This window comes from Gastrolobium bilobum, unplaced genomic scaffold (genome assembly GCF_033153095.1).
Source record: "Gastrolobium bilobum isolate Gb01-03AN ecotype WA unplaced genomic scaffold, APGP_CSIRO_Gbil_v1 utg2169, whole genome shotgun sequence".
NCBI classification, from domain to species: domain Eukaryota; kingdom Viridiplantae; phylum Streptophyta; class Magnoliopsida; order Fabales; family Fabaceae; genus Gastrolobium; species Gastrolobium bilobum.
The window spans coordinates 85276-112592 of NW_026897815.1; the positions used below are offsets into that span (position 1 = coordinate 85276).

The window sequence follows — 27317 nt, forward strand, 5'->3', positions numbered from 1 at the left end:
TTATAATGAATAATGGTTGGACAACCAAAAACTTGCATTCACTTCGGGGGTTGTTTGGTAAGAGAGAAAAAAAAATTGTCTGGGAAAAAAAGACAGGAAAAATATATGGCCAAATGTTTTGTAGAAGAAAAAGTTAAAAGGGTCTCGTCACAATTGTTTCCCATCTAAATTTTTTATACATGGACAAGAGTAAAATTTTATCATGGATTGAGTGGAAAAAAATTTACCTTCGCGGTGGTAAAATCTTACACATAACATCAATAAAATTCATTTAATTTTCTCGAAAAATTTTTAACCTACCAATTTTTTTTTTTAATTTACCTGGAAAAAAATTCTTTCCAATATATTCTTAGCAAATATTTGTTTCTAGTAAAAAAAAAAATTCTCCTGTACTAAAAGTTGCGTTGAGGTTACGCGAAGTCCTCCTCCATTGCCCCATGTTTTAAATTGTCTTATTATAAGTTTGAATAAAAATAACTTATAAGAAGTTTAGTTTAATTGCATTTATAAATATAAGTGTAAATATAAAGGGAAATAGATGTATCATGTTCTAGGAAATTGGTTGTGTCATGCTATAGACACAATCAATGTGGACCCTACCACTTTCTTTTCTTTTCTTTTTATTTTAAAATGGTGGGGTCCACATTGGTTGTGTCTATAACATGACACAACCAAATTTGTACAACATGATACATCTATTTCCCAAATATAAACTCTCTACATCTTATGTACTTGGTAATGGCAAAGCTTGGTAAAACTATTCCGTCCTCCATCTTGGTTTACTTACAGCTGCAAAGGTAAAGTCAATGGGATTGGATCTCACCATATCCATATCTGCCATAAATAGAGTACGGGATTTCATGATTTCTCATTCCTCTCTCACCACTCACTCATTTTAAATTTTTGACATGAAAATAATCTTAATTGATTTGATTTTGTAAGAGTTGATTTAATTTTGATCAAACGATAATAAAATTAATAATAAAAAATAATAAGAAAAAAAAAGCAATAAATATAACCTCCCCTTTTTGATTCATAGACAATGGTAACAACTTTAAATTTAATTTCCTAAAACAGAAAAGAGAAAGTTTTGATAGAAATTTTAATCGCTTAGCTACATTTTATCTATTTGTAAAAGAGATAAGATATTGTTACTATCAATTAGTGTTATTATTATCAATATCACAACCATTTTATTTTATCATTAGATCAATTATGTTTATTCAACGATTATAATTCAACTTTTAAAAAAAAAAATTCCCATATATTTAAAATTTTATATTTATTTTAATTTTTATATGATTATATTTTTTTATATTTAATATTTTTACATTAAATATATAAAATCATAATAATACAAAAATAAATATAAATATAACTGTGGATCGAACATAATCAATCTAACTATAAGATAAAATGATAATGATACTCCGGGGGTCGTTTGGTACGTGGCTTTTGGCAGGATTTCTTGGAAACTGATTTTTTTAAAATTTTAAATTTTCAAATATTATCATAAACTGAATGTAAAAATCATATTTTTAAAAATTAAGATTTTCGAAAAAAAAAAAATTTCTCACGCGCCACGAGACTGATAGAAAATTGGAAATAAGATTCTTTACAATTCTATTCATAATCCCATGCCCCACTTTCACTTTCACTAGCAACCTCTGAGCTGAACTGAGTTCGTGTCTGAGGTATGTACAACTGAACCATGTCTTTCTCACTTCTCTATCATCCCATCCCCTCATACCCATTTCCCATCCCTATTTTCACTCCCTTTTTTCTCCCCCACTTCAGATCCATTTTCAACCTCTCTTCAGTACCCAATTTCAATTGCCACTGGCATTTACAAAATGCTACCTTTTTCCTCTCTCTGCCTCTGACACCCCAAACTGTTAACACTACCAAACTCTCTTCTATCACTTTACTGTATTCATGAGATGGGTCATTGAAAGATTGTGCCAACTGTCGGTGATGCGTTTTGCTTCTTCTTTTTTCTTTTCTCCCTTTTGCCCTTTTGCTTCTTTTGCACGATTTCTATGGTATTCACACATTTACTCATTGCCAAAGCTAGTTTGCCACTTAGATTTGCTTCTCTTTCACGATATTTTAACTTATTCTCTTCTTGTTATGTTACTTAGATTTTATTTTTCTCTGTTTGGTCCATCTTTCTGTCTAGAAGACTTTTTAAAAATAAAAATTGATTATTAGTATGTTTTTGATCCAATAGTGACGTTTCCTTTTTAGGGAATGTGCATGAGGTCCCACAAACAGATGATATTGTATCAAACTTTCAGTTATGATGGTGCTGATGATGTTTCATTGCTTTCTATTTCACCTTTCTGTGCAGTTCTTGTTTCATGGTTCCAATAGTATATCACCTAGGTGCTTTGTGGAACAAGAGTCATTAAGTTGGTTCCCTTGAATCAAGGAAGAGGCCTTTCTGGGTGAACTTTGAATAATTGAGTGAGTGTGGTGAGAAAATTTTGGGATGGTTATTTTGCCTTGTAAATCATCAATTTTTAATCTGCCTGTTGAAGTTATAGTAAAAATTTGATTCTTATGTAGTGGCAAGAATGGCAAGAGGAAGAGCAGATGGGAATCAAAGAAAGCAGTTGGTCACTATTACGTTGGTTTTAGTGCTTGTTGGTGCTTTGTTTTTCTTGTTTTATGGGAAAAGTGGCTCGTCTTCCGTTGAGTATGGTAGCAAATCTTTAAAACTCATTGGTTGGAGAGGAGATGAAGATGCTGATGAATCTATCTCCAAAACTGGAGGAGACTACAGTGCTATTCCAAAGACCATTCCAGTGAGTTATCTCAGTTTGAACTGAACAAATTTTACATTTACCCTTTCCGCTAGTCTCAAATGTTTAGTGTTTAAAAGGAAGCATTCGAGTTGTTTTACTCTTCTATTCACTTTTTTAAGGTCTGTGATGGTCGTCTCTCAGAGCTAATTCCCTGCCTAGATAGAAATCTCATATACCAAACAAGATTGAAGCTTGATCTGAATTTGATGGAGCATTATGAGCGACACTGCCCAATGCCTGAGAGGCGTTATAATTGTTTGATTCCCCCTCCTCCAGGGTACAAGGTGGATATCTTCTCTCCAGGCATTGCTTCTTAGGTGGAACTAAGAAAGCTCATAATATTTAGAAATTTTCTATGCTAAGCTTATAGTGTCTTATGTTGTTCTTGATGATAATAGATTCCAATCAAGTGGCCCAAAAGCAGAGATCAGGTGTGGAAGGCAAATATACCTCATACCCATCTTGCAACTGAGAAATCTGACCAGAACTGGATGGTTGTAAAAGGTGAAAAGATAGTTTTTCCTGGTGGAGGAACCCACTTCCATTACGGTGCAGATAAATATATTGCATCAATTGCCAATGTAAGCAAGTCACTCCTATTTGGGTTGGCACTAAACTAATCATCAGAACATAAAACTCTTAAATAACTGAAAGATTTATAACTTTATATTCATAATTGGTATTACAGATGCTCAACTTTCCAAACAATAATATAAACAATGGAGGAAGACTCCGCAGTGTTCTTGATGTTGGCTGCGGTGTTGCAAGCTTCGGAGGATATCTTCTTTCTTCTAATGTAATAGCAATGTCATTAGCCCCAAATGATGTTCATGAAAACCAAATCCAGTTTGCTTTAGAAAGAGGAATTCCAGCATATCTTGGTGTCTTAGGGACACTAAGACTCCCTTACCCTAGTAGATCTTTTGAACTTGCTCATTGTTCTCGCTGTAGAATTGATTGGCTTCAAAGAGATGGCATACTTCTTCTTGAGCTGGATAGGTTACTCAGGCCAGGAGGCTATTTTGCCTACTCATCTCCTGAAGCCTATGCTCAGGATGAAGAGGATAGGAGAATATGGAGAGAAATGAGTGCTCTTGTAGGACGGATGTGTTGGAAAGTAGCTGCTAAGAAGAACCAGACTGTTATATGGGTCAAGCCTCTTACAAATGATTGTTACTTAAAAAGAGAGCCTGATACTCAGCCTCCACTCTGCAGTTCTGATGATGATCCTGATGCTGTTTGGGGAGTTAAAATGAAAGCTTGCATCGCACGTTACTCTAATCGTGAGTGATATTTTCTCTATTTTATACGACGATTTAATCTGTTTTTACTTTCAAGGCCATGAGATAAACTGATAATAAGAATGTTCCCAGCCCATTACTAAGCGTACAAAATCTGACTATGAAAAATAAGCGATGAAACAAACAACTGCAAAAAAAGAGAGGGGGGGGGGGACTGCTTATTGATTAGGCAGCAAGTATCCAAGAGTTGACTATGTAAATCAGATAGAATTGTCTATTCTAGGTAGGGCCAAGTTCTCTCTGCACATTTTATTTGACACAAGTTAACCAATTGCATTTTGCATATGAATGTTTGCATAACTTTGTTCTGTTCCATCAACAGTTTCTGGTATTAATTCATGACTTTATGTTAGAAGTTGAAAAGGAAATAACCACATATGCTGCTGGTCTATACAGAGATGCACAAAGCAAAAGGAAGTGGTTTGGCTCCTTGGCCAGCTCGATTGACTATGCCGCCACCTCGTCTTGCTGACTTTAACCATTCTACTGAAATGTTTGAAAAGGACATGGTAATTTAAAATATATCCTGTTTTCCACTTTCAATATGTTCAATAATGAATGCTTTTACTCATCAGAAGGAAGTAGTAAAAAAGCCTGGAAGTAACAGTAAAAAGAAAGGAAAAATATGAGAAAAAATACAAGAGGAGGTGGGAGAAGGACCTGCTGGAAACCCTACATTAGCCAACTGAAAGTATAAACAATGATAACTCAGATCACGTTTTTTGCTTGACTAAATTTGATATGAACTAATTGAAAACCTCAATTGCAGTGGAGGTGCCATTTTCTTTCCTGAATGGGCCCATAGGAAGACTATCTAAATGTCACACCATATGAATAATTCCTTTTATTTGTTGAATTTATGGATAACTTTGTAATTTTCCTTTCCAGCTCTGAGATGATATTGAACACAAGATTCATAATCGTAAAAGAAGTAATTATTCTAGAAATTATAATTAAATCTAAGGCATGATAGCTTCATAGCATGTCTGATTACCGTTAATATGACTCGACTAATTTTGTGCAGGAAGTTTGGCAACAAGAAGTTGATAATTACTGGAAAATGCTAGGTAGTAAAATTAAGCCTGACACAATTCGGAACGTAATGGACATGAAGGCAAATCTGGGTTCATTTGCAGCTGCTTTGAAGGACAGAGATGTTTGGGTTATGAATGTGGTGCCAGAAAATGGGCCAAACACTCTCAAGATCATATATGACAGAGGGCTGTTAGGAACGATTCACAACTGGTATGACTCTTATCTTCATAAAAAGAATGATCTTCACTAGGATATATCAAAAACATCATTTCCTGTTAAATTTAGTTTCTTTTTCTTTTCTTTTTTGTTGAAAAAATACTCTCCTTGGGGCAAATGATGAGCATAAAATGCAAGATGCCCTTTGAAAGCCCTACTATCATATAAGTGTTGCCAATTAAGGAGCATATCTTTGGTCCTTTACTTAAAATTAGAAAAAAGTGGAATTTAGGTGGCAATAACCATAAAAGGGTGGGTAAAATGATAAAAGTCGGTTACATTACTTTTTTTCAAATTTAATAAAAGATATTCCGAGTCTTCAGTTCTATGGGAGTATCAAAGATGTTTTCCCAATTAAGCTACATGCTTCTTGCCATCGTACTCCCTTTTTTGTTAATTTGTTTTGGCATCAATGTGACAGGTGTGAAGCATTTTCAACCTATCCTCGTACTTATGATCTACTCCATGCATGGACTATATTTTCTGATATCATTGAGAAAGAATGTAGTCCAGAGGATTTATTGATTGAGATGGATAGAATCCTCAGGCCAAAAGGTTTCATCATTGTCCATGATAAACGGTCAGTAGTGATGTCTATAAAGAAGTTCTTGCCAGCATTGCACTGGGAGGCAGTGGCCATATCTAATGTAGAGCAAGATTCAGAAGATGCAGTGTTAATAATTCAGAAGAAGATTTGGCTTACAAGTGAGAGCATCCGGGTTTCAGAATAATGACATAATCCAAAGTATGAACGGGACTCTTGCCATTGCCATTCACTTTGAAGTTTGAAATCTGAGTGATAAATGACCACAACCGTTGTGGAAAATTGCTCTTATATGTTATTCCTATTGTCTACACCATAGGCATAAGTTACATTGAAAGCTCATCCCAAATCATCTTATTTGAATTTACTTAATTTTGGACACAAACGTTGTCAACCTGTTTATTGTGATTAAGAAAATTAGAGGAATCTGAGGAAATATAACGGTTTTCTAAATTGAACAAATTACTGCATATTGAGGTTGTAAGTTTTTTTTTTTTTTTCCATTTTGCTTCTGCTTTGGAAGACTGCTGATCAAAGGGTGTAACTTTGGCATGTTCATACTCCTCTTATTTTATGGAAAGCAGTGTTTTAAAACTCAGACCGGTCATTGACTTGGTCGAGGTACTGGGTCATTGGTTCAACTGTGTTCAACCGATTTTACTGTTCACATATTAAAAAAATATAAACATATTACTTATATTAAAAATTCACATATAAAAACTATCAATGAGCTTCAAAAAATCAATTGGTTCTCAATGATAGCAAATATTATATACTTCTAAGCTTTTAACTCTAGACCATATCCTAATATTGGATTAAAATTGTAATGTAAGCTAAATGCGCCTTTTGTGCCTTGACATAACACGGATAAATTAAATTATGATGATAAATAGTAGGCATGAAATATACACTAAAGAGAAAGTGTTCACCGTTGATATGAGACCATCAGTGTTTATCCCCACTAAACTTATTAAGATCATTATAAGATGCAACTAAATTACATAAACGAAATGCATTAATCTAAAATACCTTCTTATTTACACTTTACTTATTAATCATATTTATCACAAAATATGAACATAATTTAATTCAAAAGTTTTCATCAACCAAAAAAAAAAAAAGAGAGGGTCAACCGGTTTAACCCGGGTCACCGAGTCGCCGGGTTTCGGCTGAGTCAACCGGTCCAAACCGGGTCGACTGCGAAACCGGTCCAAATGACCACTCGGACCGGGGAACCCATCGGGTCACCGAGACCCGGGTCGACCCGACCGGTCCGAGCCGGTTTTTAAAACACTGATAGAAAGGATTCTGATTTGCTTCCCATCACGACAGATCCCGGCAAAAGAATAGAAAAGAAAAAAAAGAAACTTTGACATGCAAGAAAGAAAGAAATGATGGCAAGGGAAAAAATTAATCTTATAAAAAAAAGAAAAATCATAAAAATTCATGTCTTTCTTTTGGGCCATGATCAATATTAACGCTTTGAAAAAATAATAATAATAATGGTAACTCAGTTGACGCATCTGAGCTGAATAGTAGCTCAGTTGACGCATCAGAACTGAGTAGGTAGGGTGAGTAGAACAAGTGTTCAATCCTTTCTAGTACTATCTTTGAAAGGAATTTAAAATATTAATCTTGAACGAATCCCGAATTGAATTGCTTTGCATAAAAGATACCTATGACTTATCAAAAAAAAAAGTTGACGCTTTGACAATGACTTGTTTGCCATTCTTTTCTGTATTAAGGAAAATTAGGAGCCCACAATCTACAGCACTGATGGTGGACCTAAATTCTGATCTGAAGGAATAAGCATCGTAGAACTAGAGTTTTTCCTCCTAACCTAAAATGATGAACAAGTACCAATAAAGCCCAACACAGTTGATAGATAGCTGGGTTCCTTAAGCATGCTGACAGGGATTTGATCTCTGGTCGTGCGTATGAAAAAGGCTTTGTTGAGAAAGGTTTATCCACTTAATATGATCTCCCGCCTCGAAAGTATTAATCTTCAGCTGTCTGCTGGAGGATACCTTGGGAAACAAAAAAAATAAAATAAAATGATGAACAAGTAGATAATTATAATTATTGGTCTCAGATCAAAAATAGCATTCATTGATTCATTTCTAAGTATAATGATCAATACTATTCTAATTTATTTTTCGGGCCGAAAAAATCATAAAAAGAAAATTTTATATATATATATATTATACTTTTATGAAATCAATGTAACACTACCTTATATAGTTACTAACTTACTCTACTCATTTTACATATTTGAGTCAGGCATAATAGGCGCATTTAGACTCTTTCTATAATATTGATATTTCAAATGTAGGTTATTTTTTGAAAAAGTTAATATTTACAAAAATAAAATAAAAAAAATACTAGTTATTGTTGGCTAATAACTTTGTTAACATGGGCTAAATTGCGAGTAAATTTACCATTTGTTAAGTTGTATGGTAAATGTGAGCATTGTATTTTGGCTAAAACCTTAAGTAATTGTTATATTAATCTTTTGGGCCTACAGTAGGCACAATTGATTAAAGATTTGACTTGTACCTTATAAAGGCATGAATTCAAATTCCATTGACCGATATAAGGATTTCATTGATGGTGCAATATGCAATTCCTGCAAAAAATTCTCAGAAATTGCAAAAATCCTAATAAAATACTAATGTCTAACTCCACCTAAACTTTTATTAGACTAAAAAAAAGAAACCTTTTGGTGATTTACGATAAATTATGATTTAGCTTCAATCAAATCAACTTTTCCTACAGGACTAATAATAATCTTTTTTTTATAGCCTCACTAGAATGTATTTTTCTTATTTAATTGTTTCATGTCATTTGCAACACATTTCGTTAAAATTTGAAAAAAGAAAAAGCTAAGCTTACATAAGGGGGGGTAGCATTCAATACGTAGTTAGCCAATGGCTTTCATCAAGATAAAGCTTTTCTCTGCGATACAATGAGCTCTGTTCTCTAAAGTCTAGACGATATAATTGAGCTCTCTAAATTTGTCATTAGCTAAAACAACAAAGGTCCTACAAAATTGGATTACTACCAATCCTTTAAAGGAAAAACCCAAATTCTCTGGTCATATCTTTATAAATAGACATGATTTGTTTCACTCAAGCTGATTTCAACTTGGCTGATGTCAAAGCAAGATGGGAAAGAATTCTGTGTCCCACAAACATCAAAAAAGCTCCCACAAGACCGAGTGTTTTGAGTGTAGTGAACAGATCCAGCTGCACATGAACAAAAATGACAAGATATAAGCACTTAAGAGTAAAAATTTGGAAGCAACTGACAATATTGCCCTGATAGAAGAGAAATGGAATGAAAATGAGGAGTGTCCTAATAAACCAATATGGATAAACGTTACCAGCTCCGCCAGTTAAGTATGTTATTTAATCATTATCACGAGAAATAACGCTTCTGATTGATAATAAATTAGTGTTACTCTACACGCATCAATGAATACCACCACATAGAAGAACCTGACTGAACATGTTTAACGGGGTCATTTAATAATGCTACATGAATGTAGAGTGGACATACCTTCAACCAGAAAAGTACATAAAGCAACAGAACTGCAGCAATACCAAGATGGAAAAGGATGGCAAATGTAGCGGGTACTGCTGAACCAGGGAAATTCTTCAGGTTCACCCCCAAACGTAATAACTGTGAATGATATAAAAGAGAATAAAAAAGATTAAGTACCATACAGGAAGATAGATCCAATGAAAGGAAATAAACCAGCTTAACAATTTCAATCTCGTCAAAACATTGAATGCAGGTGCAAAACAATCCCTTTCACTTTGTCTCTTCTACCTTTCTATACATACGAATTACGAAGCAAAGTAAATATACCTACATGTTATTAACACCTACAGTTCCAAGCCTTTAGACTGCCGATAAACAACTTCAACATCAGCAATGTAAGGCCATCAGATCAGGGCCCCATAATAGAGGCCTAATTTCACAAAGATAATTATTGTAAGTTTTGAAAGTTTTAAGCAGCATCTTTCAAATATTACATGCTAAATTTTACAAATATTATCCTCGTAAGTCATGACTCCAGTATACACCGCTCTAGATTTGAAATACTTTTTTGGGGTGTTCTAAGCAGGCAAGACCCTTTTCCCTTCGTAAATCATCTCCATTTCCCAAAAAGAAATAAATCTTAATTGGGGAGAGAGTATGAAAGGTAATACGAGAAACAGACCATTCAATTTGGATCTCCATTATCCAACTCAAATTCACCAAGAGTTTCTGCCAAATTATTCAGTTTTTGTCCCAAAATTTCCCCCAAAAAGAAAAACATCACTATTATTCAAGTGCTTGTTAACTGAACTAACACAGATTAAAGGCAATACTACCATAAAAATAAATAGCATATCAAGATTAACACACCACATTTTCTCTTTCTACCTCTCTTATTTTCCCCATTCTTATCTCCACTGCCGGAAGAGGCACGTGTAAATTTATGCCACTCGAGAGGATTAAAATAAGACTTACCCCAACCAAAAAGCCAATAAATGGCAAAAGGGTCAAACCCAAGAAAGCAAGAGACAGATTCTGGGGTGGTCGCTTTTCAGGAGCTCTGAATAAGTGGATTATCTCTGCTTTGGGCCCATATCTTGAATAAGGATCAACAGGTGGGAGAGGAGGACGGGCTGCCTTCTCAGGTGCTTCTGGAAGATCTAATTCGACATGGCCAAGTAGCCGTAAGAAAGAATTCTCCTGAAATAAAGAATTTTTTGCTCAGGTTTCCTGCAGATTATTTGGGGGGAGGGTGGGGGTTAAAAAAAAAAAAAGTTAGTGCAAGATACCATGACAGCATCACCAACAGTCAGCTCAATATCATATCTGCCTGATAGATAAAAAAGTTTTTCCACCAAGCCAAGAAAATCCTACATGACAAAATAACAAAGTAAGCAAAACAAAGAACTGTTGGAGGAAGATGAGAATCACAATGACATTACAGCGTTCCCGGAAAAATAAGGGCAAAACAAAAATTATAAGCAACTCTATCACAAGACAACTCAGAAGCGGTTAAGGTACGTCAATCGTTCCAACTTAATGGATAAGAAAACCTCACTGTTGTTAAGTTTTCCATTCGATGATTCACTTGATTATTGTATTGGGTGATATGTACTAAAAAATCACTCCCCATTAAACTCTAACTAAAGGGTTGGGGTTAGAGCAATCCTTATATGCAACCTCCTTGCCCTTACATATTTGCAAAAAGACTGTTTCTTAGATTCGTATCCGTGGTCTTTCAGTCACAAAGGAGCGGCTTTACCACTACTCCAAGCTTGCTATTGAGTGATATGTACAATTGAGATAAATTAATGAATTCAGCTGTGTAACAGTTAATAATTTGACAACGTAATAAACTGAATAAGTAATCACGGAGAGAAATCTGAACCTAGAGAACGAAACATTTAATAAGAGATACTTAACAAGAATTATCTCAAACTTCTTGCCAGTATTTCCAACCACAAAGATGTGTTCAACCATTGTCTCATGTCTTAACTTGAAAATTGCCTGCAGAGCAACAAAATCCTCAATAAACAGCATTGAAATGGCATTTATTCAAAAGGTCTAAGAGGCAACTGCAAACCTGTTGGGGCTTAAAAACATGACCATGAGGAGTTGCCAATTGGAAAGAAAACCTCAACTTCTGCAGGTGGTTAGCTGAGAGTGAAACAGCATCATTTCCAGCCAAATCTAGCCTGGATATGTAAACCGTAAATTAAATGGAAGTTGAAAAAGAACAAATTAAACCCATAGGCAAAAGAGTTACATACAAACACACAGCACTGCCACTGACATATATAGATTCATACGTAACATATTAGACATGATTGAATGACAAGCATATGACAATATGACATACTAATTAGAAATCAGAAGTATCTGTAATATTACCGCAGAAAACTTACAAATAGGATATTAAACCAAAATAGAAACATACGTTTTCTGGGTTTCAACATTTCCAAGATCACTGTCCAGAACTGCAATTTCTGCTTTGCCAACTTCAATAATTCCAGTGACATATATTGGCACTTGAATTTGTCCTCCAGTAGCATAAACTTTTTCACTGTCAGAATCATGAAGCAAAATCTACAAAATAGGGTAAAACATTATATTCATAGGTAGATGCAAATACACCTTGAAGCAACTGAAATGAAAAAAAAAATAAGTGCATGTTTGGGAAAGCTTTTTTAGGATAAATCGTCATTTTTTTTTTTAAAGCTCTCTCAGGAAGCTACCAAAAAAAGCAAAGCTTTTTCATCCCAAAATAAGCTAGTCCAAACACTAAATTAAACAAACGGGAATACCTCAAAAACAAACACATATGGCCCCACATCCACATTATTTGGGAAAGCATCCAAGACATGAGATCCACTCTCAGCATCATACTGGAGCTCCTGTGTCATGCAAAACAGAAGGCACCAGAGATAAGAAAGAATACCAGGAAAACAAATGACTGTTTTATGGGGGGAGGGGGAAATATCCTCACTCCTCGGGAGAAGTCATTGACTCATCACTCACCTTGCTCTCAATAATAGCTGAATCTTTTGCACCAGTGCTGAAAGCTCGGACAAGCTTAACTGTTAGAGGTGGTGCAGCTGAACCAAGCACGGTATTCACCCTAACCTGATTAATTTTGTAACGACATTTGTCATATATTCTCAACAGTAATGAGAAATAGAATAGAAACGCAGCACAATAACAAATCCAATACTCTGAAGAGACCACAGCAGAAAAGTAAATTTTTTATCTAAGCAAAGCAGTTTCTGCATGCAGATATTAATAGGTGAGATATTAATGTAGAACAGCAAGCAGATGAATCAACAAGCAATAAATGCGGGAAAATGCTACCAGAATGCAAGATAGAGCTCATTATTTTTTTTATGAAAAAATTATTGAAAAAAAGGGCTCATGATAACAAGTTTTATACTATGGTGACAAGGACGCCTAAACAGAAATATGAACTGCATTGGTACATTTTTCAGAGGTTCGAATCATAAACGGCAGGACAAGAAATGGTGGAAAAATATAACCTTACAGGATGACTGAGACTCGAGATGTATTACAGCAAAAGGGCTGCTGAGCCATGGACTATTTTCTACTTTTCTTTTGTTAGACAAGAATGGCAAATGATAAGGACAAGAAATCAAATGTACACCATCAACTAATATCCAAATATCTAAGAAAGAATAATTATAATACTAGCAAAATAAGGATTTTAAACACGTTAACTTAGTTACATACCTTAAGCTGGACTTTCCTGGTCAACGAATAAACCGTTTCAGGAAGAGACAATATCAACGGGATGGAAACTCTGCACCACAATAAGAAATCCAAGTTACATATTGTTGCTAAATATCATGACGAGGTCAATATATCATCAAAGAAGAAGAAACAGAAGAAAAAGAAAACATCGTCATAAATCTGAAATTTAAATAATAGATTGTTCTCAGAAAAGCACTTGCCTGTTGCTCTCTAGAAAAGCTAATGATTCAACTTGATTGAAGAAGTCCTTGGCATCTCCTGGGATTCCCATGCCCAGGAAAAATTTTGCTAAACCCAATATTTTATCCCCTGAAAGCTGGAAAATGCAAAGCCAAAAGATTGATATTAAATTCTGACAGATTTAGAAATTAAAGTAATCCCTTACACTCCAGAGTCACAGACATTTATTTTTCCAGAAGTTACGGCAGCAAATGCAGTAACCCCACGAACAACGGAAGAAGTTGTGGAAAGAGAACCCCGATGCTCATCTCCACCAACAAATTTCTCATCAAAATAAAAGGTGCCATCATCTGAAAAATGGCAATATGTTCATCTAAGTACACTATGATGAAGTATAAGGTATAAAGACCACTTAATATAATACACGAAAATAGTTATAGAAATCCCACAATTCACGATTCGAATGGCAAGATTTGATACAATTTACCAAGCCAAAGATTCTTATCATGTGATGAATCGAAGATGGCTTTGAATCCTACGATGCATGCATGAATCAGTGCAGTTCTGTATTACCGATACAAATCACACAATTCAACGATTCATTTTTTTTTCTTTCATCAATTCTCATAAAAGAAATTGAAAAGTCAAATAAACTTAAGTAGTTAAACCAAAATGAACAAAAGGAATGCCATTGAATGGACGCTACTTGATTATTCCATTGCCATGTTTTCAATTTTCTGAAATAAAGGTTTCACACACTCACTTGCTCTATGTATCCTATTTGACTATTTTGTTGCTCTGTTTTCCTTCTTCTAAAACAAAGGCTTCACACAGTCACTCGCTCACTCTATAGGCACCTTATCTGGCTATATCATTGCTCTGTTTTCAATCTTAAACATAAGCTTCATACTGTCACTTTATGTGATTCACTTATGACTTATGATTAAGTTATTTTGTCAATTTCTAGTTCCTAGTTTAAAATCATTACATTGTGCATCATACCTCATTTATATTTTATATATCATACTATTTTCATTATGTCTAAAAATTTTACAATTTGATACAATTCAAGATTCAAAAATTAGCGATTTGCGATTTGAATTGCGATTCAATAACCCTACAACATTTAGAAAAATAAATAAATAAATAATAATCTAAGGGGAGAGGGGAATAAAAGTGTTCTTAATTCTTAAGGCACAAGAGCTTCAATGAAGAGGTGCATCTAATCTCTTCGGGCTACTTAGAGCCCATTTGTTTGGCCTTTTAAAAAAAACAGCTTTTATGCCTTTTATTTTAAAAGTGCTTTTTACAAAAGTTAAAGCTATTTAGATTTTTAAAAAAATATTTGGCTTTTGACTTCTGCTTTTTTTAGAAGCTAAAATTTTTAGCTTCCAAAAAAATCAGGGTTTTGGTTTTTTTCCGACTTCTGCTTTTTTTTAAAGCATACATCTAAATGAACTTATAGTGAGAAGTGCTTTTTTTTCCTTAAAAAAAGCAGCTTTTAGAGAGAAAAAAACCCATCCAAACGGGCCCTTAATGCATAAAAGTAGGACATTAAGTTTGTCCATAAAAATAAGGTTCCATTACATGCAACTGATAAAGGCAGCTAATTCAACAGAAACCTTCAATTCTAGTAGTTTCCTCGAGGGGAGCTTAGACCCATACTATTAGCAAAATAATGATACCACACACTGTAAGGACGTGATTGCAACTTAGTCAATTTTTAAGCCAAAAAAAAAGGTAGTAAAAAGACCAAATAAGAAATTAAATGTGATGAAACATAAAATAAACTGAAATAAGGAAAAATTAAGAATCTACCACTTACAAAAAATAAATCCTACAAACAGGCACCATGGCTGCTAAATATATACTCTGGGGAATTCTAAAATTAGTAATAAACATTAAGAGTTATAAATTTGAAAGAGGTAAAAAAAGTTACCCGTACCATATTTCTCAATGCTGTCAAAAAGCTTTACTACATCATTTTTCACTATATTGACCTGCCAATAAGGAGCTAACATAAGATATTGATCGAAGTACAAAGACAAATTATGCAAGAAAGTAGAAAGATGTATCAAAAGCTAGAAAAGCATGTATAGCAAAGGCTAAAATAGATATTCAGATAAATGAAGCACTGGTGGTAAGTTTAACTTTAGATTCCCTATATTCCCGTCAACATACTATTTATAATGCAAATAATTCCACATGCATGGATTTCTGGACACTAAGGAAATTACTCAACTATATGAGCTTTTAAAATAGTGAAGCAACCAATATAACAATCCAGAACTCTACCTTAGACTGATCAATTTCAGAGGATGCTAGTGAGATTACTCCAGCAAGTGCTTCAAGTGCTAATCCTGCAAAATACATGATAAGATTAAATTGTCAGTATAGATAAACTGCAGCAATTACAATATTTCCAAGGATCTCATAATTCTAGTTTCATCAAAGAAAATATTAGGCATATGAGAGAGGAATTAAATATCAACAAATTTCCATGCAAATTATTACCAGCAGCATGGGTACTAGACTCGGGATTATCAGAACTGTAGCGCCATCTTCCATCACTTTGGCTTAGAGCCTGCCAAAATGAAGGACATGAAATAAAAAATGCACATGGCATTTTGATTTGCAATTGCAGTGACAATAATTGATGTAGAATAAGTGGGAAAACTAATAACAGTGGGGTCCGGTGGGGTTCTTAGTCTAAATCTCCTATCATCATCATTAGATGAGGGAAGAATAGCAGTTACCAAAAATTAAACCTAGTGCCCATCTTATTTAATAGAAAACACAACAATAAAAACAGACCTTGATTGAATGGAAAATCCCATCAGCATCAGCAAGAAGCACGTCAACATTAGAATCCTGATCCTGTGTACAAAGAAGAGGCAACCAAAAGCAGGTAAGGACCACAACGAAATATAATAACATGCCAATCCACAAGTCAATTAAAAAAAAAACAACAGCATGTCCACTACTTAAAAATATATATCAATCATAATGCAATAGTATCCCCAAAGAATTTTAATAAAAGCTCATGTAACATAGCCGTCTGGGCTCACAGAGTAAAGTAGAGGCCCGAGAATCACCTTTATAAGAACCAAAGCTCCCACTGAGTAGTATATGTCAAGCAAACTACTTGCTTCATATACCGTGCCTTTAAGTCTCGAAGCAATATCCTTCACAGGATTAAAAAAAATAAAAAATTCTAGCATTAATTATCAGCTCCACAACAGAAATTTCATAAGCAACGACACTCAAAAAAAACAAATACCTTAAAAACCTCCTCATTAACGTTGCATTTTAATATGCCATTAACTTTCAGGGCATAAAACAAATCCTTAAGAGTGGAAGATGACCCTAGATTTTCCAACACTCTCTGACAAGTGGTTGTGCTAACAGTAGGCTTCTTTTCGATTGCGAGGATCTCAAAAACTCTAAGTGCCTCGTACGCGTCTTCTAAACTGATAACGCATAACAGGATAGCAATTAGTTGACTTAAAATCTCAGCAAAGCGATGTAAATCTAATAATATTTTCATGTCCCCCTTGGATGTGCATAAATCTAATTAAACCATGACCAGAAACGCTGCAATTTTAACAGGATCAGCGGAAAATAATCTAATCTGTAAAATCAGAATGCAATTGACTTGAAAAATGAGGGTTTAATTAGGGTTTTGAACTGACCTCGGAAACACTCCATCGGCGGCAGAGAAGAGATCGAAGGCGGCGGATCTGTGAGAATCTGAGATCGGGTGAGCGGCTTGGGAGATCGAGAGAGCGAGAAGAAGCAGAAATGCTGCTGCTGCTGCTACGTTTGTGGCCATTCCTGCAGAAACAATTAATCAGATTAAGGTAAAAAAGTTGTAGAATGCATTTGGAGGAAGATTAAGAAGGAGATTGTAGGGTGCATACGCGAGAGAGAAAGAGAGCGCTTTCACTTCGCAAGCGACGACTTCCACTGATGTTATTGCAACCACACTAGTTTCCACTGAAGTCGTGGAAGTTTCACAGTATAATTACATTAATCAATTTCCAAAATTGCCCCTCCCTTGATTTTTAAAACGGGAAATCATTTTCTTACGGTGTTGGAGATTGTTTTATCATATTGTGTGAGACATCAAAATCCGTGCTATTTTCTTTCTATTTTTTATTTTTTTAACAAGTGGTATGATATATCACTTGTTGTGTCTATAATATGAGAGATGTTATCTCAGTGACATGACAAAAGAGAAACCTGTAAGAACTCACACTGTTAATTAAGAAAGTTAATTAATTAATTATGTGAAATTAAGAAATAATTTTATAATTGACCTTAATAATTATTATGAGGCTTAAATAATATTGGTAAGTGGTTATAATTCTGAAAGTCGTTTTTTTGACGAAAAATGCAGATATCGGTTCTGCTACTCGGTATAAATGCGTGCCGATGAAATATTTTGGAAAATTATGAAAAGTGTGTATATGTCTCTAGAATAATATATAGGACTTGTAAAACGAGTTTCAAGTCAAAATAATGAGAACTGGTGCCGAAACTGATACTGGCTATGGAAAAGTGTGTACCAAAAAGGTGCTGCGAAAAATAAAATAAAAATATGATAAATCTTAAAAAAATGAGTAGAATCAGAATCCTTAGTTTGGGATTAAAATGCTAAGCGTAGCAATTAGTGCTGATAGTGTGTGATTAACCTTGAACCGGCTATATATATATATATATATATATATATATATATATATATATATATATATATATATATATATATATATATATATATATATATATATATATCATTTCTGCACAAAACCCTAGCCACCTTATAACTCCTACATGAAAGGGTGGCTGACCAGCTCTCTATTCACTGTTCCATTGTTGTCCCCCTTCTTCTTCATCACTTTGAGAGCCAAGAAGACCTCTTTCTTCTTGGTTTCTTCATCAAACACTTAGTGTAGTGTATTGTGAGTGGGGAGAGTGCATCTTTTCTGAGTTTTGGCACTGCCTTGTGAGGTGAGGGGCTGAGTTTCTGGTTTTGGGGTGGTGGTGTCATATTCTTGGTGCTTAGTGCTCCAAGAAGCTACCTTTGAAGAGAAAGAACCTTCTTAGGTGCCATTTTCGTGGGCACTTGGAGTCTGAACTGAGGGAGCTGCTTAGTGAGCTCCAAGAGCAACCTTTTTCTGAGTTTAAGTCTTAGGTAAGTGTTGGCAACCTTGATCATGAGTTTTAATGCTTAAAAGTGGAGTCTTGGTATGTCTAATGAGATAAACAAGTAACCAACCTGAGTATGAACCTTATTGAGCCTAAAGATTCATGCTTTAACTTTTTGAATTGGTAAAAGTTGAACCTTTGGAGTGGTATTTCGCAAAATGAAGAATCTGAGTTCTGCCGCGAAATATCCGGATATTGGGTTGGAAATATCCGGATATTGATATCCGGATATGGGGTTCTGAATATCTGGATATTGATATCCGAATATTTTTAGATAGATATTCGGATATTGATATCCGTATATACCCTCGACAAATATCCAGATATTTTGGGTTTTCGAGAATAGTGAGGGTACTGTTCATACATAATGTTATTCTGGGTTTGTGGACCCATGATTAGTCAGTGGGGACTTCTGTATAATTAATCTAAGTGATTAAGGGCTTGAGGCTTTGAGAGAAGCCTACAGATGTAAAACGTAAAGGAAAGGCGTTGTCTTTGTATCACATGCGTGCGGTGCTTGAATATTGATTTGATTATTGGTCTAAACATATTGTGATCTTGTTGTTTTGGACTTTGAGATTGTGTGGACTCTTAGCCATTGTTGGTTCCACCATATCCCATAGGGGATGGTTTATATGCATGATGTTGTTTTCATGTATTGTTTTGATAAATGCTATTGAGCTGTTTTATGCGAGTGCCTTTATGATATGCATGTGGTGTTCCACCTATACGGTAAGCCTGAGTATGTGGAGACATACAAGATGGTGAGGCTGTGGGTGAAGTGCAAGCGGTGTTCCTTGTACTTATTGTGGGGTTGTAGACGTACATCCTGCATTTCTCTGGCCAGTAGAATAGTTAAAACACACATGGCATGAATATCTGTTGCACTGCATAGTTTTGGAACTTATACTATTAAATGCTTTTGAACTTATATTGCACATGTAAGTGAGCTTGGGGTGGAAGATCCTTGAGGACCCCTTGTTTTACTGAGATTTCCTTTTTAGAGATCTCACCCCACGTCTGGGACGCTTATTTCAGGTTCAGGTAACTTGAAGGCTGATGCCTCTAGCGGCAGGAGGCCGGAGCTTAGCTGATATTGATGTTATATCCTGGATTATATCTACTGATGTTATGCTTTTAGCTTGTTATTATGTTGTTGTTGTTGTTGAGACTTTTGTGGGTTTTGTTGCCTTATTTGGTGAGCACAGGGTTTGTCGTGGCTAGAGACATATTGATGTTAATTTTATATTGAGGTATTTCAGTTAACTGTCTTTTGCAATTTACATACAGACGATGTTTTGAAAATGATTAAGTAATCAAGTTGGTAATGATTAACGACATCATAATTGAAAAGAAAAAGATATTCCGCATTTTTAATTAAGCGCAGCTCAATACGATGACATGATAACATACCGGATATATACGGGGTGTTACAAAACCCATTATGGAAAAAATAAATCTTATGTTGTAGGAGAATTCTAATCTCGTGTTATAAATACATAAAGTGTGAGAGTCACACTCACTTACTTAAAAAAAAAAAATGTGTGTCAGGAAAGGAGAATTTAATTGTTTTTTTTTTTGGAAATATGCCAATCGGTTCTTTGCTTCACAACTAATCCGATTCGGGGCAGGTCCAGGATTAAGGCTTCAAACCCCTCCCAAAGGTGGTACTGAGGAGATTCGAACTCATGCTCCCACCCCCACTTGCTTAGCTCCCATGCACCAACTGAGCTACCATCATTTGGTAATTGCTTGAATTATTAGAGAAATATATATGTTTAATTCTTTTTCTTTTGGGGTAGGGATATATTTTATTCTTTATTTTTTTGTTAATTAAGTTCATGTCATGTATATAGGACCTGATGAGGATTTCTTTACATTAAGTATTCTTTTATCTAGGTGAATAATATATGTTTTTGAATATCTGTTTAATTTAACAGTTTTTTACCTGATAAAGTGATGACGCTTCTTTTATTTTCATTTGATTCAATGATATTACAAGGATATTTCATATTATGTCTATCGATTTTTTAATTTAATATATATAATAGTCATAATTTTTTAAAAAAATTATTGAAGATTTTTTATTTTTACAAAATTAAAATATTTTTTACTCACACTAATCGATAGATTTTTACAAAAATAAATATCATATGATATATTTAGAAGAATTATATAAATTTTTAATTAAAAGATATTTTTGTTAAAAATATTTATTTTTACGCTATCTAATATTATACAATCCATTATCAAACACTGAATAGTATTATTTTCTATAATACATTATCTTATACAATATGGCTTTTTCACCCTTTTGCACCTCATTAATTATTTAATAACTATTTTGCCCCTTATTCAGAACTATCTACCAATCTGCCCCTCTTTAATCGATTAAGCCAAAAATTTAATCTATTAAATGGTCAAAATAGACAAAAATCGTTGACTTGAAGATTTAATCGATTAAATCTCCCCATTTAATCGACTAAATCTCCCATGCATAAAGTTGTTCTTCTGATAAAGAGGAAGATTTAATCGATTAAGTTGAAGATTTAATCGATTAAATCTTCATTTGACCATTTAATCGATTAAAGAGAGCAGAATGGTAGATAGTTTGCAATAAGGGGCAAAATGATTATTAAATAATTAATGAGGGGCAAAAAGGTGAAAAAACCTATACAATATCATACCAAATGTTAGATAGTATTAAAATTTAATTAGATCTTATACTATCAGATTTTATACTATCCCTAATACATTAATCTCCTCAGTACCACTTTTGGAAGATGTTTAAAACTTTAATCCTGAACCGTCCTGAATCAGATTAATTGTGAAACAATAAAACCATCAGAATATTTCAAAAAAAAAAAAATAGTGTGAGCTAAACCAAGCCTTGGGTCTTTCTGCGAATTGGATTAGGGAGATGGGTGGGAAGTGAAATAACTAAACTGAAATTTCAAGAGTTGTCCGCCATGGGCCAATAAGAGGCCCTAAATGGACTTGTTCTATATAGGCCGGACCGAGTGATCAAGACTTATCCGTTTGTTCCAATGGATCATTTCTAAATTAGTTGAAGGAAGCCCAAACCCTTCTCTCCAAGGCTGCCTTGCAGAAAAAGGATAGAGAAGATACACTTATATTGAATGGAGGTTATAAAAATCATTGTCGATCGATCATCCTCTCAAAATGGCAATTTCTTTAGTTGTTGTGGGGGTGTTATCAGATACGACACAAGCAAGTGGATGATTGGTTTTTCAATGGACTTAATTTCTCACCATAACACGCTAGAAAATTTGAAATTTGAATCTTATTTATCATTAACACACTAAAAAAATAAAAAAAATAAAAGAAAATTGTACACAATTTTCTTCAACTAATAAAGTCTAAACCTCAATATAATTTTTTTCAACTCAAGAACTTTGTCTTTAAGCAATTCGTCAACCCAGAATCCATCACCTTGGCTCACAATGATAATGTTTTTGGTCGAGTAATGGCGATTTTATAAGTCCCATGATAGAGGTTAAGACTAGGAAAAATATATGGGCTCATAGCAATGAGAATCTTGGTGACGTAGAGAGCTAGACTTAAGGTGCCATGGTGGCAGAGGTGTTCATCAACCGATCCAAACCGCGATAACATAACCGAAAAATCGATAATCGAATAAATCGAAAACCGAAAAATTAAAAATCGAAAAAAACCACAAATTTTAATTGGATTGGATCGGTTTTTGGATGAGTCGATGATAACCGATCCAATATATTAATTCCCCTCTACCTACTAAATCCAAGAAAAAATCTAGTCACATCTCATCAATTTTTTTTTTATCTTTGTAGAGCTTCATATCTTATTACCCAAAAAAAAATTATATTATAGTTTACTAATATTTTTGTATTTCAAAAAATAATAATTACAAAGTCAATATATACGAAAGATGTTATTTGCACAATAATCATGAAATAAATTTTAAGATTTTCAAAAAACCGAAAACCGATCCAATCCACACCGAAAAAAATTGGATCGAATTTGAAAAAAAAAAACTAAACCGAATGGATGATTATATGATCAAACCGAAAGAATTGGATCAGATGATTTTTACTTCCAAAACTGATACAATCCAGACCGCAAACACCAATAGGCGGTATTGATATTTGTTATCCTCAGGGCCACGAAACAGAGGTTCGCAGAGTTCACAACAGTGGTGGTCTTTGCTGCATGGAGACTGTAAATGTGATGATTAGGTGGTAGATTGATGATGGTTTGCAGAGATTATGGCAAGGATGATTTTGAGGTGTGATAGATCTCAAGTTGGTGGTTATAAAGGTTCAATTGGAGGTTTGATGAAAATTAATTTTGTGTGAATGGATTAGGTAAGGAAGGTTTTCATAGTTTGTTTGGATTGTAAGCATTTAAATGGTTTCTTTGGATAGATTTTTTTTTCTCCCTTTTTTCATAAAAAAATATTTTTCATTACAAAGTTTATTCGGATGTTTGTTTAAAAAATATATATAAGTTACAAAAAAAAGCAAAAAACATGCTTTTTTGTAAACTAAAAAGTTTAGTTTCTAAGTCAAAAATAATTTTTTTTTCAAAAGCCAAATATTTTTTAAAATAATTTTAACTTTTGTAAAAAGTACTTCTAAAATAAATAAGACATAAATTTTTTTTTTTTTTAGAAATTCATCCAAACGGATTCTAAGTTTGTAATCATAAGTAGAAAAAAATTATGTTTAGAAGTGAAATTTAGAATTTGAAAAAATAATATTTATAAAAAATAATATTTCTAAATAATGTTTGAATACGAAGGAATTTTAAATTAAATAGATATTTATCTGCTTTAAGTATAACAATATTTTGTTTTGTTTTAATCTCTCTAAATATATCAATTTTTCCACTCTCTATTTTGTTAGTTTGATGTCCAATGTCAACATTTATTACATCCACGTAGGACGTGTACTCCTCGCATAGAATTCCGCGTAGGTAGATAATAAAAGATAATAACTCAACACAAGCCCTATATGATAAAGTTTTTTTATTTTTTTTAGAAATTTTTAAAATAAATTTTATTTATTTATCATTAAAAATTAATTTTAACGGTTAGATTCACAAAAATTAATGATTAAAATTTGATGATAATAAAAAAATAAAAATAAATATAACTTCTTCCTTAATCTAATCCATTGCCGTTCTCATTAAACTAGTTTAATTCACCAAAAAATAAAATAGTTTAACAAATCAACTAAACCGTGATCCAATAGAAAAAAACAAATATTTCCCAACTTTATGGTTGTTTTTCTTGTTGTAATCTTATTGGCAACTAGATATTATCACACTGTACACAAAATCTGACTTGTAATCTAAACATGTTTTTTGTGACTTAAAAAAAGAAGCATGGATTGAAGAGTAACGTGAAAAGAAGAAAAAGGGAAAAGGTAGTAAGAGCATCTTGGTATATTTGGTAATGAGATTTAGAATGTGATTCTCGTATCTCTATCTCCCATTCCCAAAAACAAAAACAGTTGACCTTGTTAGAGTTAGATACACACACACATACACACAGACACACACACCAACCATACGCGCACATACACTCTTCAAATTCCCAAGTGCGAAACAACAACACCTATCTCAAATTCACATTAAATTTAAAATTCAAACTCATACCGCAGCCAAAAAACGATGTCGTTTGAGGAGGAGGAGGAGGCTTTCGAGCACACGCTCCTGGTGGTGCGTGAGGTCTCCGTCTACAAGATCCCGCCGCGCACAACCTCCGGTGGCTACAAGTGCGGCGAGTGGCTACAGTCCGATAAGATCTGGTCGGGTCGGATCCGGGTCGTGTCACGCCGTGACCGCTGCGAGATCCGCCTCGAGGACCCGAACTCCGGCGACCTCTTCGCCGCGTGCTTCGTGTACCCGGGTCAGCGCGAGAACTCGGTCGAACCGGTCCTTGACTCGTCCCGCTACTTCGTCCTCAAGATCGAGGACGGTCACGGCAAGCACGCGTTCATCGGGTTAGGGTTCGCGGAGAGGAACGAGGCCTTTGATTTCAACGTTGCACTTTCCGATCACGATAAGTACGTCAGGAGGGAGCACGAGAAGGAATCCGGCGACGCCTCCGCCGCCGAAGATTCACAGATCGACATTCACCCGGCCGTCAATCACAGGCTCAAGGTCCGTCTCAATCTAAATTTGCGTGATTGTAGTTGATCTACTTGTTGTGATTGAGTACTTTAACCATAATTCATGATCATGGTTGTTATTATCATGAATTGTTTTGGCCTGTTCTAATTTTAAGTGAGAGTTTATATTAACTTATTTTGAGTTCAAAATATCTTATAATCAAAATCAAAATCTTCATATATATATATATATATATATATATATATCTGTGGGTGTACTTGTTGAGCTTGAGTGAATGTAGCATGATTCAATGTGGTGGTTAATTGGATCAATGAGATGCTTGTGTTGTACTTATATTCTCTGGTCAGAACTAAATGCTAGTATTTGAATATGGTCCTGTTAGAGAGAGAAAGATACAATTTTTTTTATCAAGCTAGACCCACCACCACCATAATTGATTGCTCATGAGCAGGTTGTTTTGGCCAAATCTGTTTTTTAGAGCAATTTCTAGATGTGTTTCTGTTTCATAAATATGGTTTCCCTTGTGGACTTTTTTTCTCCTAACTTTCTTTCTCCAAAATTTAGATGGATTTACTTAAGTTACTCTTCTCTTAACAGTTTTTTATTATTATTTTTGTATCTCTCACTCTTCCTTTTGGTCTTTTGACATGGTATTAAGATTTATGGATCCTTGCTTTTCCTGTATTTGAAATGGATTTGTTTGTCATTTGGCCTATAGGAAGGGGAAACCATCAGGATTAATGTGAAGCACAAAGCATCTAGTGGAACTGGCATGCTTTCAGCTGCTGGCCTGGCAGGTGGGCATGTTGCAACACCAAAGCCAAAAGCCTTGAGCCTTGCTCCCCCACCAAGTGGGGCAGGAAAAATCAGGTCCCCTCTTCCACCCCCGCCAAATGATCCAGTTGCTGCTCGGATTGCTTCTACTGGTCCTGGTTCTGACCATAAAGGGACATACGAAAGTGTGGGACATTCTACTGATTCTTTATCAGATCTTTCTCAATTACAGGTATGCTGGTCCTGGTCATACTTTTGGCTGTTTCCTTTCTGCATGCTATTTGTTTACATAATCGAAAATTTAGAGCTTACTAATTATTGCGTGACTTGACAGAAACATCATTTGTTTTAGATAGTTTGAGATTATTCCGATGAAATCTAATTTTGAAGACTACATGCTTTACCTATCTAATTCTAATACATAGGTTAGGATTAATTACCTTACTTTTCTATGGTTGTGTTAGATTCTCGTTTCTTTGTTTACAAGGTATAAGACTAAGAGCATAAAGGTACTATTTCCTTTGTCTAGTTAAAGTTATACACTCAAGACATAACAATAAGAATACAAACTGTACTTCTTTACTTGTGCATATGAATATAACAATTCTGGCGGATTTGTTTATTGACTTGTAGTTTTAGCTCCTGGTTATCAATCTAGATTCTGACATACAGCGACCATAATGATTTGAAAAACAAGCAATTTTTCCTGTTATCCATATTTGTTATCCAGTGAATTTCTGGAGCATCCCAGTTGTAACATACATACATATTTCTTGTTGGCATTTACAGAAGAATCTTCCTTCAACAGCCACTTCAGGATCGACCACAGCTTCAGGATGGGCAGCCTTCTGATTATAAATATGAGCATTTTAACTATGAGGCTTTTATTATTCTGATTTTTTTGGTTCTTTATTTTGAGAAAAGAAACAGTGGAAGAAACTGAAGAAAGGGGTGTCATAAGTAAAGTTAGCACAAGATACCAAGTAATTCGATGTCTTGAGGAATATCCTGGAAATATTTAATGTTTTCCCCATATTTGTAATAACAGGTTTCTATATCTATATAAAAAAATTACTCCCCGCCCCCAACCCCAAAAAAATCTTTCTTTCCTGACCGAGGTGTACTTATGATTTTTGCTTTCAAGGGAGTGTTCCTGATGACATGTATCGTCAGCTGATTACCAGTTTCTTGAAATAGGTATATATATGAGGTTGCTTTTCCAAATTTGTTTGTTCCCAGTATTTGGCCACTTCGGAGAGAATTATTGTCAACGTGATTACTATTATGTTGCCCGTAATATTCATGATGTGACAAAATCCATTTTTACAGCTGGTATATTTCGTTACACCTGAGCAGCAGCTATGTGATTATACTTGGACCGATTGTATTGTGTGTAATAAATTCACTTTTAATCCATTGTTCCAAAAACTATCATTTGGCTAATCCTTCTCACCCCCACTCAGGATTCGGGTATCCAAGTAATAATGACCTTTAATGACTAAATTATAAACTCATTATTCATTGCTAGTAAAATAAAGATTTTCGTCCAAATATTTACTAGGCAGAAATCGTATGGTGAATTGAATGAAGGGGGAAGTGAGGAAAATGAATAAAGTGATGCGACTAATCCCATCTAATAAGCCAAATAAGCTACGTTTACAAAAATCTGATGCAAGCTAATTGTTGGTACACATCATCCTCTTGCTCAAACAATATTATGTCAGATAGACAACAAAAATTTACAACATATCCTACACCATGCACAAATTCACATTTATATCTCCCTCTCTAAATTCACATAAAACACTAAAA

At 34.3% G+C, this 27317-nt stretch overlaps 3 protein-coding genes across 7 annotated transcripts; 2 read left to right on the forward strand and 1 right to left on the reverse strand.

Annotated features, from left to right (window-relative positions):
• Positions 1–1681: 1681 nt before the first annotated feature.
• LOC133310539 (probable methyltransferase PMT1) lies at positions 1682–6481 on the forward strand. 5 transcript variants are annotated; one of them, XM_061511478.1, is made up of 9 exons: positions 1682–1694; positions 2351–2466; positions 2569–2807; positions 2927–3091; positions 3206–3388; positions 3496–4090; positions 4505–4617; positions 5133–5353; positions 5781–6481. In XM_061511478.1, coding segments are annotated over exons 2-9 (1827 nt in total). In that variant the 5' UTR covers positions 1682–1694; positions 2351–2465; the 3' UTR covers positions 6091–6481. The 5 variants fall into 5 exon arrangements, with proteins under 5 accessions (XP_061367462.1, XP_061367460.1, XP_061367461.1 ...); XM_061511476.1 differs by lacking the exon at positions 1682–1694 and adding an exon at positions 1717–2042; XM_061511477.1 differs by lacking the exon at positions 1682–1694 and adding an exon at positions 1717–1967.
• Positions 6482–8709: 2228 nt separating this feature from the next.
• Positions 8710–17381, reverse strand: LOC133310540 (dolichyl-diphosphooligosaccharide--protein glycosyltransferase subunit 2). Its single transcript, XM_061511480.1, has 20 exons — positions 17309–17381; positions 17081–17222; positions 16669–16858; positions 16484–16573; positions 16203–16265; positions 15903–15972; positions 15684–15748; positions 15334–15388; positions 13611–13738; positions 13409–13524; positions 13188–13257; positions 12465–12569; positions 12251–12340; positions 11884–12032; positions 11530–11641; positions 11370–11453; positions 10736–10816; positions 10422–10646; positions 9462–9584; positions 8710–9148 (listed from the first exon to the last, which is right to left on the reverse strand). The coding sequence occupies exons 2-20, from the start codon at positions 17218–17220 to the stop codon at positions 9032–9034; spliced, it is 2073 nt and encodes a 690-aa protein (XP_061367464.1). The 5' UTR covers positions 17221–17222; positions 17309–17381; the 3' UTR covers positions 8710–9031.
• A 6618-nt stretch (positions 17382–23999) lies between these two features.
• LOC133310547 (uncharacterized protein At1g03900) lies at positions 24000–26721 on the forward strand. The gene is made up of 3 exons (XM_061511495.1): positions 24000–24761; positions 25450–25737; positions 26295–26721. The coding sequence occupies exons 1-3, from the start codon at positions 24270–24272 to the stop codon at positions 26355–26357; spliced, it is 843 nt and encodes a 280-aa protein (XP_061367479.1). The 5' UTR covers positions 24000–24269; the 3' UTR covers positions 26358–26721.
• The last annotated feature ends 596 nt before the right edge of the window (positions 26722–27317 follow it).